We start from the raw sequence: 12,889 nt of genomic DNA on the forward strand, positions 1-12,889 counted from the left end.
ACACACACAAGTGACACGTTGTCAAATCTGATTAGGTAACCAAGGGATGATTCACAAGGCCATTCACAGTAATCAGCTTTACAGCATGTGAACAATAGTCACTGTAGAAAAGTAAAATTGTGTTGTAAGTCTGAGTGAAAATGAACAGACACTTTGTATCTATGCATTTCCAGAAGAATATTTCTTTTTCAGAGTGATTCTTGACATAGCTGTCTCCACCTGTTTGCATACAATGCAAAATGCGTTACTTTATGATTTGAGAACATACGTGCATGAAAAGCACTAAGTGATATGCACTTAGAGATTTATAACATAACTTTTCCTTAGCTTCAATGACAACTGCTAGCTTTGAGCTGGACATTTTTAGGCAAAATTAGAAATCAGTTGCAATTGGTTAACCTGACCCTACCTGTGCTTCTTGGGGAACGTGGCCTGCATCAATGCTGTCAGAAATATAGGCCGTCAATTGTTTGTCTATGGTGCCAAGGGATTCCTGAATTAGGCGAATAGCTTTGTCAGTCTCCTGGGCAGACTGAATACTTTGTTCAAGAACCTTTTGTCTCCTTACAGCCTGCAAATGAAGAAAGGAAATATGTTATTCTTTTTTTTTTTTTTTTTTCAGCACCATTTGCATGAAAAACATGGCTAAAATAGAGCAGAACACCTTTTTGTAGGATGAACTTCGATGACTTCTGACACTCATTAAGGCAGACTTGACAATAAACTGACAATGCTCGAAAAGATTAGATAACTAGAGGTGAAATAATTTAAAATTGAAATAGGGACTGAAAGCTCTTTTCAGAACGTCGGTAAGGCACTACTACATTGTTAAAAGGAAACCTCTTCTGAATGCCGTAATCTGCTGTTCTGAAGCCTATCCCACTTCTCCCTGATCTCATTATGTAGTTCAAGAGATTTCATGTACTGAGAATAGGGTCACGGTCACCAAGCCTGTGTAAGTCAAGGGAATGAAGTCAGAGCAACAAGTAACTAGAGACAAGATGAAGCATGCAGACACTGGGCTGTAAGTGGCAAGAGTCACTAAAACATATCTGAAAATAATCAAAAAAACAAATAAGGTTTTTAAAAAGAACATTTTTTTGTCTGTATTCGGTATGTGTCATCTTATGATTTTTTTTTATTTATGGCTTAACCATTACTAATATAGTATTTAAAAGTTTCTAGGGGTTGACTTATAGAAATAATGCTATAAGAAAATCGTATTCCATAGCAACCAATAAGAATCCACCTGCCTTTTCTGCAGCTCAGCTTTGAAATAAAACATGGATTCTAAACAGTTGTATGGGCAATATATTCCTGTTATTACTTTTTATATATCAGCTACAAAATGATTTAAGTGCAAATTGTATACATACTGATGCTCATGCATGCATCCCCTTTGTTAATGGGCAGATTTATCTACTGTGAACAGTGTTAAAGTCAGATGGCTTCAAATTTATACTTATCATTTTGAGCAAGCAAACTTAGTAATGCTCAAGTACACTGCAGTAGTCTGATATGCTCTTTGTTCATTTATAGTAAGGCCTCGTTCACACTGGTACTGTCAACCCTGCATTTACATGCATTTAGATTACATTTCTAAGATCATATAAATGTATGTATTGCTTTTTTAATGGCACCATTCACATTGAATTGTTTTTTTTCCAAATATCAATTTTATTGAAACCCAGAAAGGGCAAAACCAAGTTGGTAAATCCATAGGCCCAGATCCACAAAGAAATTACGCCGCCGTATCTATGGATTTGCTAGATACGCCAATCCACAATCGTACGTCCACCCGGCGCTTTTTTTTACAACGTTTACGTAAGGCTTTTTTCGGGATAACATTACCCCTGCTCTATGAGGCGTACGCAATGTTTTTTTTTTTTAAAGTGTATTTTGTGCGTGTACTCGAGAGAGGAGCCGGACTGCAGGAGTTGGGAGTAGGCAGGCCTCCCCCAAAGGCAATTTGCCACCTTTCTCCATGGCCCGGGTGGCAATGGCGGGTGTGTGAGGGGGTCCTCCCACACAGCCCGCCCTACCTGCTCCGCTTTGAAGCCCAACGGGGCAGAGGGACTCCCTGCAGAGGTGAATGGCTTGTCAGCGCAGTGCCAATCGCGTTGAGCCACCGCAGCTCCCACCGTACGCAATGTTAAGTATGGACGTCGGCCCAGCGTAGGATTTTTCGTTGTGTACGTCGCTTGCGTAAAACGTTCGCGAATAGGGCTTCGCGTAAATTATGTTCACGTCATCTAGGCATTGAGTGGGCGTAATTTAATTTGAAAATCCAACGTGATGCTGAGCATGCGCGCGCATGCGCCGTACGAAAAAAGCATCATTTATGTGGGGTCAAGCTTGTTTTACATAAAACACGCCCCCCTGTTCATCATTTGAATTCCGCGCCCTTACGCCGGGAGATTTATGCTACGCCGCCGTAACTTTAGAGGCAAGTGCTTTGTGAATACAGCACTTGCCTCTCAAAGTAGCGGCGGCGTAGCGTAACTACGATACGCTACACCTGCCTAAAAATACGCCGCCCTACGTGGATCTGGCCCAAAATGTGCAGACATTGAAAACGTCAAACATATAACTTATGTGTCTAACAAACATTTTCAGAGATATATAGATTGCAAATGGGTAACAGGAAAGAATGGGCCAAATCTTCAAAGGAGATACGCAGGCGGAACTGCTGTTCAGCCTGCGTATCCCTGTGCCTAACTTTGGAAACGATCCTCAAAAGGCTTTTTCCAAAGTTAGGCAGAAGATCTGACATCTGTAAGACACTTACACTGTCAGATCTTAGGATGCAGTACCGCATCCGCCGCTGGGGGCATTTCTCATTGAAATGCCGCTTTGCGTATGCAAATGAGGACTTAAGCAGATCCACAAAGCTTTTAAGCATTGTGGTTTCTGCGTAAGTTCCGATTTGCTTGCGCAAAATTAGGGCTGGTTTTACAATGTGTAAAGTTAGTACACCATGTAAAACCAGACCTTTTTTTCGATCGCCGCGATTTTTTTTAAAATTTGAATTTTTTTCCCGGAGCGTATTTTTTTTTTCACCCGTCGCAACTTTATTGTCCCGTCGCAATCCACAAAGCCCGGCGTAAATTACGTTTGCGCTCTGCACGTCGGGAAAATTACGTCACACGCATGCGCAGTACGGCCGGCGCGGGAGCGCGCCTCATTTAAATTGTAATCGCCCCCCGGAGAGGAGGACCGCCTTGCGACGGAGGCACTTAAGTTACACGGCGTGTAATTTCTAGGTAAGTGCTTTGAAGATCGGGCACTTAGGTAGAAATTTAACGCCTGTGTAACTTAACTGCTGAAAGTTAAGTTAGGCTACGTTTTTGGGAATTTGGCCCAATATGTCTGACAGATTTCTTCTATCAGTTGTTTGTCACCAGATTTAAAGGTTGATCTACTGAGTATCATCAAAGGTCAGAGTAGAGGAGAGGTAAATTGGTCAAGACACATTGAATTTCTACCTGCATTTAGGTGCATTCAGTAAAAATAGAATTCTGTTTCTGTGAACCGATTTGTTTTAATATTAGTTGTACACAGGAGCATACTAACTAATTCATATATCTTAAAGAAAACTAGGTGTACAGTAAATGCAGCATCAGTTAGTAGTATTTATTCTTTAAATGGGTAGTGTTTTGTCTTTGTCACCATTACAAAGACTTAGCTAAATGTCACATTTGTAATGATGTTTTTGTGATTTGCATGTTCCCTACTACTATGAAAGCAGATCATATTTGGTCAATGATTTGGTCAATAATGTCACCCATGATTTCCTGCTTTTTTGTTTGCTTTCAGCTGCTGGGGTGGCAAGTGTCATCTGCAGTGAGAGTCTGCCACACATGCAGATTGATTTACTAAAACCGGGGAGTGCAATACCTGGTGCAGCTCTGCATAGAAAATAATCAACTTCAAGGTTTTTGGTTAAGGGTCAGTTCACACCATAGAAACTCAGTCCGGGTGCTTTTCTCCATGCGTGTTTTTGATGTGTTCCAGTGCGTTTTTGATGCGTTCCAGTGCATTTTCCCCCTCTTTTCTCTTAACCTTAAAAAAGGACATGTGTGTTCCAGTGCATTTTTGGTATGTTTTAATGCGTTTTACCACTTTTCAGTACAGTCCAGTGCAGAAAAAATGCAGCATATCCTACTTTTTTGCCTGGAACAGGAACGCGCTGGAACTGACTGCACTGGTGTGAACTATGCCATTGAAAACCATATAACCTACTATTCCATTTTTGATGCAGAAAAAAAACGCACTAACTGCATGTGGTGTGAACTGGCCCTAAAACCTAATTGAACAAGCTGAAGTTAGAGGCTGATTGGCTGCCATGCACAGCTGCACCAGATTTTGTACTCTGTTTTAGTAAATTAACTCCATTGTCTTGGTGATGGATGTGTTTTGTTTTGTCGAGCACTGTTGTTCATAATTGACGTGGATCTACATCACCGGATGATGTAATTGCCAAAATATTTACACCATGGGGCATTCTTTGACTTGTGTGGTGTGTTTGTTATGAATGAGAAACCAGGTGTTCTATGTACCCCTTACTTATGTACATGGAGAACAGATATGTGAACACTCCCTTATTTTAAAGGGGGCCTTCATATTCTCATACGCACCCCCCTAGGCCCCACACATTACCCAGGTCAGGGATGTAGGAAAGATGCCCTTGTCCCCTCCAACATGGGGAGAATTTCTTTGCCAGGGGAAGCTAGGTACACTCCCCAGGAAAAGCATATTTTTCCTGGTCAGCATGGCTGCACACTTGGATAAGGGTCTATTATGGATTTTAGGGGACCCCTCGCTGTTTTTTTCTTGTATTTTTGAATGTAGTACGTTCATACCCAAAAAGTTTGGTATAGATTTTGCAGACGACCCCATAACATTTTCTGGGTGTGTTTTTGTATGGGGCCCTCCTGAAAATCCATACAGACCCTCATCAAGGATAAGGGTCTATTAAGTATTTCCAAGGGATACCGCACGTAACAACCCTACGCGAGACCTGCGTATGCAGTTTACGTTGTTTGCGTACGTCGGGTTTCGCGTAAGGCTGCTCCTGCTAATAGCAGGGACAGCCAATGTTACGTATACCCGTCGTTCCCGTGTCGCGAAGTTTAAATTTGACGTTGTTTGCGTAAGTGAATCGTGAATGGCGCTGGACGCCATTCACGTTCACTTTGAAGCAAATGACGTCCTTGCAACGTCATTTGCCGCAATGCACGTCGGGAAAGTTTCCCAACGGAGCATGCGCACTACGTTCGGCGCGGGAACGCGCCTAATTTAAATGATCCATGCCCCCTACGGGATCATTTAAATTACGCGCCCTTACGCCGGGCAGTTTTCCGTAGCGCACACGCAATTTACGGAGCTACTGCTCCGTGAATCGCGCGTAGCGCAGGAAATTTACGGAGGTGCAGCGGCAAAACGGTGCGCTGCGCCTCCGTAAAAAAAGGGGCAAAGCTACCTGAATCTACCCCACTGAGTTCAGTTTATGGGCTTTTTAAAAAAATGCCAAAACGCCAATATCAGCTTCAGTGTGCATGGAGCCTTAGGGTTAGACTACCTTAAAAAAGTGGGTACATTTTTTTAGTGTTAACCACTTCAGCTCCAGAAGGTTTACCCCCCTCAATGACCAGGCCATTTTTTGCGATACGGCACAGTGTTACTTTAACTGAAAATTGCACGGACATGGAACGTGGGATCCAAATAAAATGTTTGTCCTTTTTTTTCCCACAAATAGAACTTTCTTTTGGTGGTATTTGATTTTTTGGAAAAAAAGAAAAATGTGAATCTGCGCTACAGAATATTTAAAAATAATTAGGTATATAATATAATAAGTGTGAGGGGCTGCCCCTGCAGAAAAATCCCCACAGAATGGAGAAAAAGTGTGAAATAATGAGAAGCAGGTGGTGGCGCCAACCTTAAGTGTAGATTAAATAATAATGAATGTTGTATGGGTGGTATAATAAAGCCAAAACAAAAACAAAAAACAACATTGTTGCGTGGTGATCCAAATAACAAACTGTTCAAAAAACAAAAACTCAAAAAGTGTTCTAGTGCTGAGAACTCATTCCATCTCTGCTTCATGCAAAATAGAGTGAATCAATAAATATAAATATAAATATAAATATAGTGCAGTGTGCTTTCAACAAACAGTTTCCATACTGTAAGTAAAAAGAGTCTTTATGCAAAAGTCCATGCAAAAATAAATAAATAAATTATTAAAAGTGCTATGTGCTTCTTCCACGTGAGAGCAACGTAGGTATAAATCTTCTGTGCAAAAAAACGTGCTCGCTCCCTATGGTCCCGCACTCACCAGATACTTGAACCCCTACAGGGGTAACAGGCGTTCACAGTATAAATACTGACAAATCCCTGGATCTTCCCAGAATCTAAAAAACTCCACCGTTCAGAAGAGGAGGAGACAAATGGATTGCCCAATAGTGTGATATCGTTTTTAAAAATGAACAATTTTTATTCACATTTCACAGGGTACTCACAATTTGGTAGAAAGGTTAATACACATAAAACATAAAAACGTGCTGTAGCTTAGAGTAGCGTCTGCTCTACCGGTTTCGTCGATCTGACGTCATCTGGAGCGCGCCTCTAAGCCCCAGCACTACCTTATTTATATGGGACGTTTATGTCTGAAACGTCCGCCATGTTGTAGTTTTTGAGGACAGAAGTCCAGCCACTAGAGGCCCTATAGTTTAAAAAACCGCATCCGCCATGTTGTAGATTATGGCAGACAGAAGTCCAATTTCTAGAGATCTTATAAGATTTTCTGGTGTTAGACTGAGCTCGCAAATACATCCGCCATGTTGTGGTATTGTGAAGACCGGAGTCCTGAGCTAAAATTACTCTATATATTTAGGAAACGTGTCTCCCTATTGTGTAAATAAAAACATTCGCCATGTTGTGGCTTTTTGGAGACCGGAGTCCTGTTCAAAGGTTACTCTATATATTAAAACAACGGAATGAAACTAATCTCCCTTGTTATATTAATGAGTATACTTTGCGTTTGTAAACAGAACGATATTATGGTGCAAAATATTTGAATCGTAAAGGCATGTGTCTTTCAGACATAAAGTGCTACAATAAAAATCTCATAATTATATAGGTCATTGCTATTAGAGCATAAAGGTTGCAATTTAGACCTTAAATAATATAAGTTAAAAACATATGTAAATAATAATATAAAAATATATAAAAATATATAAAAGAGAATAGGATATCTTTAATGGTATAAATATGTATGTATATTGGAAGTGGAGAGGCTATAAAAAGCAATAAAAATGTAATGAAGATATAAATGGAGATATAAGTAAAAATGGTAAGTATTGTAATGTGTCAGCTCACATTTCCAATGACATTAAAATAATTGTTAAAAATTGGTTAAAAAGCAGTTCAAATCTACGTCAATGTTCATACCTGCCGGCTGGAGGGTATCTAATGTATAGATCCATCGGGTTTCATTTTGGGATACTTTTTTAGTTTTATCCTCACCCCTCCAGTGTTCTTTTATTTTATCTATCCCATAAAATGTCATACACCCAGGGTCTTTGTTGTGATAATCCCTGAAGTGTCTGGACACACTGTGTTTGTGGAAACCCTTTTTTATGTTGGCAATATGCTCTCTTATTCTAATATGTAATTCTCTTGTCGTTCTGCCCACATATTGCTTGTGGCAGGGGCATTCTAAAACATAAGTTACATGTGTACTGTTACAGGTAATGAGTTCTCTTATTTTGTGTAAGGAACCATTTGTTGTTGAGGAGAACTCTGTTTTTTTCTTGTTAGTTTTTTTACTAACACGACATGGTAAACATTTTCCACATTTGTGGAAACCTTTCAGGTTTTTAAAAATTTGAATTTGTTTGGGAGGGTCTATTGCGTTGTGGACTAATCTATTTCTGAGGTTAGGGGCTCTTCGGTATATAAAACTCGGTTTGTTTGGTAACAGATTTTTTAGACTTTTGTCTGATTGTAGAATAGGCCAGTGTTGTTTAAAAATTCTTTCAATGTCCTTGTGCTGTATGTTATAACCTGTTAGGAACGCTGTATCCATAAATTTCTTCTTTTTCTTGTTGTGTGTGCCTGTTATGATGTTACTTCTGTTCATTCTCATGACTTTTGTTTTTAAAATTTCTAGCTCTTTTCTTTTATAGCCTTTTTCAACAAATTTGTTAATAATTTGTGTGGCCTGTGTTTCAAAGTCAACACTGTTACTACAGTTTCTAAACAGTCTCATGAGTTGTCCCTTGGGGATATTTTGAATCCATTGCTTATGATGACAACTGCTTACAGGGATATAACTGTTCCTGTCGGTTTTTTTGAAAAAAGTTCTAGTATGAATTCTATTGTCCATTTTAAATAATTGTAGGTCTAGATAGTCTATAGATTCTGTATTCCAGGTCCCCGAGAACGTAATGCCATAGATGTTGTTGTTGATTTCGTCAAAAAACATCTGTAATTCCATTTCTGTGCCTCCCCATACAATTAAAATACCATCTATATATCTTCTATAAAATTTCAATGGTGGTCTCGTTATTCCTTGTATTTGTTCCGCCTCCCAGTGATTCAAAAAAATATTGGCTACACTGGGGGCGTACTTAGCCCCCATGGCCACCCCTTTTGTTTGGACGTAATATTGTCCCTTATTCCAAAAATAATTGTGGCTCATAGCTAGAGTTAGACCCTCCAAAATGTAGTTTATTTGTTCCTGCTTCAGTTTGGAATCTCTATGCAAAGCCCATTTTACTCCTTCAATACCATCTTCTTGTACTATATTAGTGTACAAAGAGTTCACATCTATGGTAACTAAGAGGTCAGTAGGTTCTATTACCATGTCATTGAGTTCTATTATAAGCTGCCTGCTATCTTTGAGGTACGATGGTCCTTCTTTAACTAGCGGTTGTAAATACCCATCAATATATGCCCCAAGTCTTGAAAAAAGCGAGTCAATACCGCTTATGATTGGCCTCCCTGGAGGATGGACTTCATCTTTGTGTACTTTTGGAACATAATAAATGATAGGTGTTTTTGCTGTTTTTGGAGTTAGATATTTTGCCTCTTTCTTAGTAAGGATGCCCATTTTTTTGCCTTTTTCTACAAAAGTAATCAATTTCTTATTGTATTCTTTTTTGGGATTTATCTTCAATCTCTTATAAGTGTTAGGGATGGTTAATAATTTGCTCATTTCTTCTTCATAATCTTTTTTCTTAAGTATGACCAATACGGCCCATACGGAGAACAACAAGGATGGGGCCAGAGACCATACAGACACCCGAGAGGGGAATATTGGGACCAAGAAGAGAACGAGTGGGAAGAGAGGAGAGACCAGACTTACAGACCACAAGGATGGGACCGAGGATACGTAAACGAGGCAAACGAGGGGGGCACAAGAAAAAGAAGGAGAGAATATTAGGAGGAGGCATTTTTAATTTAAGTAATGAAATTTTTACGGAAGAAGAGATGAGAGTTTTAGATTTAGGATTGAAGTATGCACCGGATAAAGAATTGGATAAGTTTGAAGCATATATAGATCTACAAAAATTTGTACGCAAACTGAATATAAAAAAATTTTTTGCAAATAAAACACCAAAACAAATGGATAATACAACACAATATCAGCATTCCAACTTGAGAAATAATTCAACTTTCAATCCCAAGAGTCAACAAAATGAAAGTTTGACAGTTTTTAGAAAAATGGTTGAAGAAGATATAAGAATTCTAAAAGTTAACAAATCAAAACGCAACAAAATATGGAAAACTATTAAGGAGCTTGAAAAGAAGAAAGATATTATTATTCGTCCCGCGGATAAAGGGGGAGGATTGGTCATACTTAAGAAAAAAGATTATGAAGAAGAAATGAGCAAATTATTAACCATCCCTAACACTTATAAGAGATTGAAGATAAATCCCAAAAAAGAATACAATAAGAAATTGATTACTTTTGTAGAAAAAGGCAAAAAAATGGGCATCCTTACTAAGAAAGAGGCAAAATATCTAACTCCAAAAACAGCAAAAACACCTATCATTTATTATGTTCCAAAAGTACACAAAGATGAAGTCCATCCTCCAGGGAGGCCAATCATAAGCGGTATTGACTCGCTTTTTTCAAGACTTGGGGCATATATTGATGGGTATTTACAACCGCTAGTTAAAGAAGGACCATCGTACCTCAAAGATAGCAGGCAGCTTATAATAGAACTCAATGACATGGTAATAGAACCTACTGACCTCTTAGTTACCATAGATGTGAACTCTTTGTACACTAATATAGTACAAGAAGATGGTATTGAAGGAGTAAAATGGGCTTTGCATAGAGATTCCAAACTGAAGCAGGAACAAATAAACTACATTTTGGAGGGTCTAACTCTAGCTATGAGCCACAATTATTTTTGGAATAAGGGACAATATTACGTCCAAACAAAAGGGGTGGCCATGGGGGCTAAGTACGCCCCCAGTGTAGCCAATATTTTTTTGAATCACTGGGAGGCGGAACAAATACAAGGAATAACGAGACCACCATTGAAATTTTATAGAAGATATATAGATGATATTTTAATTGTATGGGGAGGCACAGAAATGGAATTACAGATGTTTTTTGACGAAATCAACAACAACATCTATGGCATTACGTTCTCGGGGACCTGGAATACAGAATCTATAGACTATCTAGACCTACAATTATTTAAAATGGACAATAGAATTCATACTAGAACTTTTTTCAAAAAAACCGACAGGAACAGTTATATCCCTGTAAGCAGTTGTCATCATAAGCAATGGATTCAAAATATCCCCAAGGGACAACTCATGAGACTGTTTAGAAACTGTAGTAACAGTGTTGACTTTGAAACACAGGCCACACAAATTATTAACAAATTTGTTGAAAAAGGCTATAAAAGAAAAGAGCTAGAAATTTTAAAAACAAAAGTCATGAGAATGAACAGAAGTAACATCATAACAGGCACACACAACAAGAAAAAGAAGAAATTTATGGATACAGCGTTCCTAACAGGTTATAACATACAGCACAAGGACATTGAAAGAATTTTTAAACAACACTGGCCTATTCTACAATCAGACAAAAGTCTAAAAAATCTGTTACCAAACAAACCGAGTTTTATATACCGAAGAGCCCCTAACCTCAGAAATAGATTAGTCCACAACGCAATAGACCCTCCCAAACAAATTCAAATTTTTAAAAACCTGAAAGGTTTCCACAAATGTGGAAAATGTTTACCATGTCGTGTTAGTAAAAAAACTAACAAGAAAAAAACAGAGTTCTCCTCAACAACAAATGGTTCCTTACACAAAATAAGAGAACTCATTACCTGTAACAGTACACATGTAACTTATGTTTTAGAATGCCCCTGCCACAAGCAATATGTGGGCAGAACGACAAGAGAATTACATATTAGAATAAGAGAGCATATTGCCAACATAAAAAAGGGTTTCCACAAACACAGTGTGTCCAGACACTTCAGGGATTATCACAACAAAGACCCTGGGTGTATGACATTTTATGGGATAGATAAAATAAAAGAACACTGGAGGGGTGAGGATAAAACTAAAAAAGTATCCCAAAATGAAACCCGATGGATCTATACATTAGATACCCTCCAGCCGGCAGGTATGAACATTGACGTAGATTTGAACTGCTTTTTAACCAATTTTTAACAATTATTTTAATGTCATTGGAAATGTGAGCTGACACATTACAATACTTACCATTTTTACTTATATCTCCATTTATATCTTCATTACATTTTTATTGCTTTTTATAGCCTCTCCACTTCCAATATACATACATATTTATACCATTAAAGATATCCTATTCTCTTTTATATATTTTTATATATTTTTATATTATTATTTACATATGTTTTTAACTTATATTATTTAAGGTCTAAATTGCAACCTTTATGCTCTAATAGCAATGACCTATATAATTATGAGATTTTTATTGTAGCACTTTATGTCTGAAAGACACATGCCTTTACGATTCAAATATTTTGCACCATAATATCGTTCTGTTTACAAACGCAAAGTATACTCATTAATATAACAAGGGAGATTAGTTTCATTCCGTTGTTTTAATATATAGAGTAACCTTTGAACAGGACTCCGGTCTCCAAAAAGCCACAACATGGCGAATGTTTTTATTTACACAATAGGGAGACACGTTTCCTAAATATATAGAGTAATTTTAGCTCAGGACTCCGGTCTTCACAATACCACAACATGGCGGATGTATTTGCGAGCTCAGTCTAACACCAGAAAATCTTATAAGATCTCTAGAAATTGGACTTCTGTCTGCCATAATCTACAACATGGCGGATGCGGTTTTTTAAACTATAGGGCCTCTAGTGGCTGGACTTCTGTCCTCAAAAACTACAACATGGCGGACGTTTCAGACATAAACGTCCCATATAAATAAGGTAGTGCTGGGGCTTAGAGGCGCGCTCCAGATGACGTCAGATCGACGAAACCGGTAGAGCAGACGCTACTCTAAGCTACAGCACGTTTTTATGTTTTATGTGTATTAACCTTTCTACCAAATTGTGAGTACCCTGTGAAATGTGAATAAAAATTGTTCATTTTTAAAAACGATATCACACTATTGGGCAATCCATTTGTCTCCTCCTCTTCTGAACGGTGGAGTTTTTTAGATTCTGGGAAGATCCAGGGATTTGTCAGTATTTATACTGTGAACGCCTGTTACCCCTGTAGGGGTTCAAGTATCTGGTGAGTGCGGGACCATAGGGAGCGAGCACGTTTTTTTGCACAGAAGATTTATACCTACGTTGCTCTCACGTGGAAGAAGCACATAGCACTTTTAATAATTTATTTATTTATTTTTGCA

At 38.4% G+C, this 12,889-nt stretch overlaps 1 protein-coding gene across 1 annotated transcript in view; it reads right to left on the reverse strand.

The window, feature by feature from the left end:
* DMD (dystrophin) overlaps positions 1-12,889 on the reverse strand; it is a 2,981,380-nt gene that overhangs the window by 1,771,803 nt on the left and 1,196,688 nt on the right. Inside the window, exon 30 of the mRNA XM_040336499.1 lies at positions 410-571. Coding sequence (XP_040192433.1) covers positions 410-571 — 162 coding nt within the window. The remainder of the gene's footprint in view (positions 1-409; positions 572-12,889) is intronic.

Source organism: Rana temporaria, chromosome 2 (assembly GCF_905171775.1).
Source record: "Rana temporaria chromosome 2, aRanTem1.1, whole genome shotgun sequence".
Classification (NCBI taxonomy): domain Eukaryota; kingdom Metazoa; phylum Chordata; class Amphibia; order Anura; family Ranidae; genus Rana; species Rana temporaria.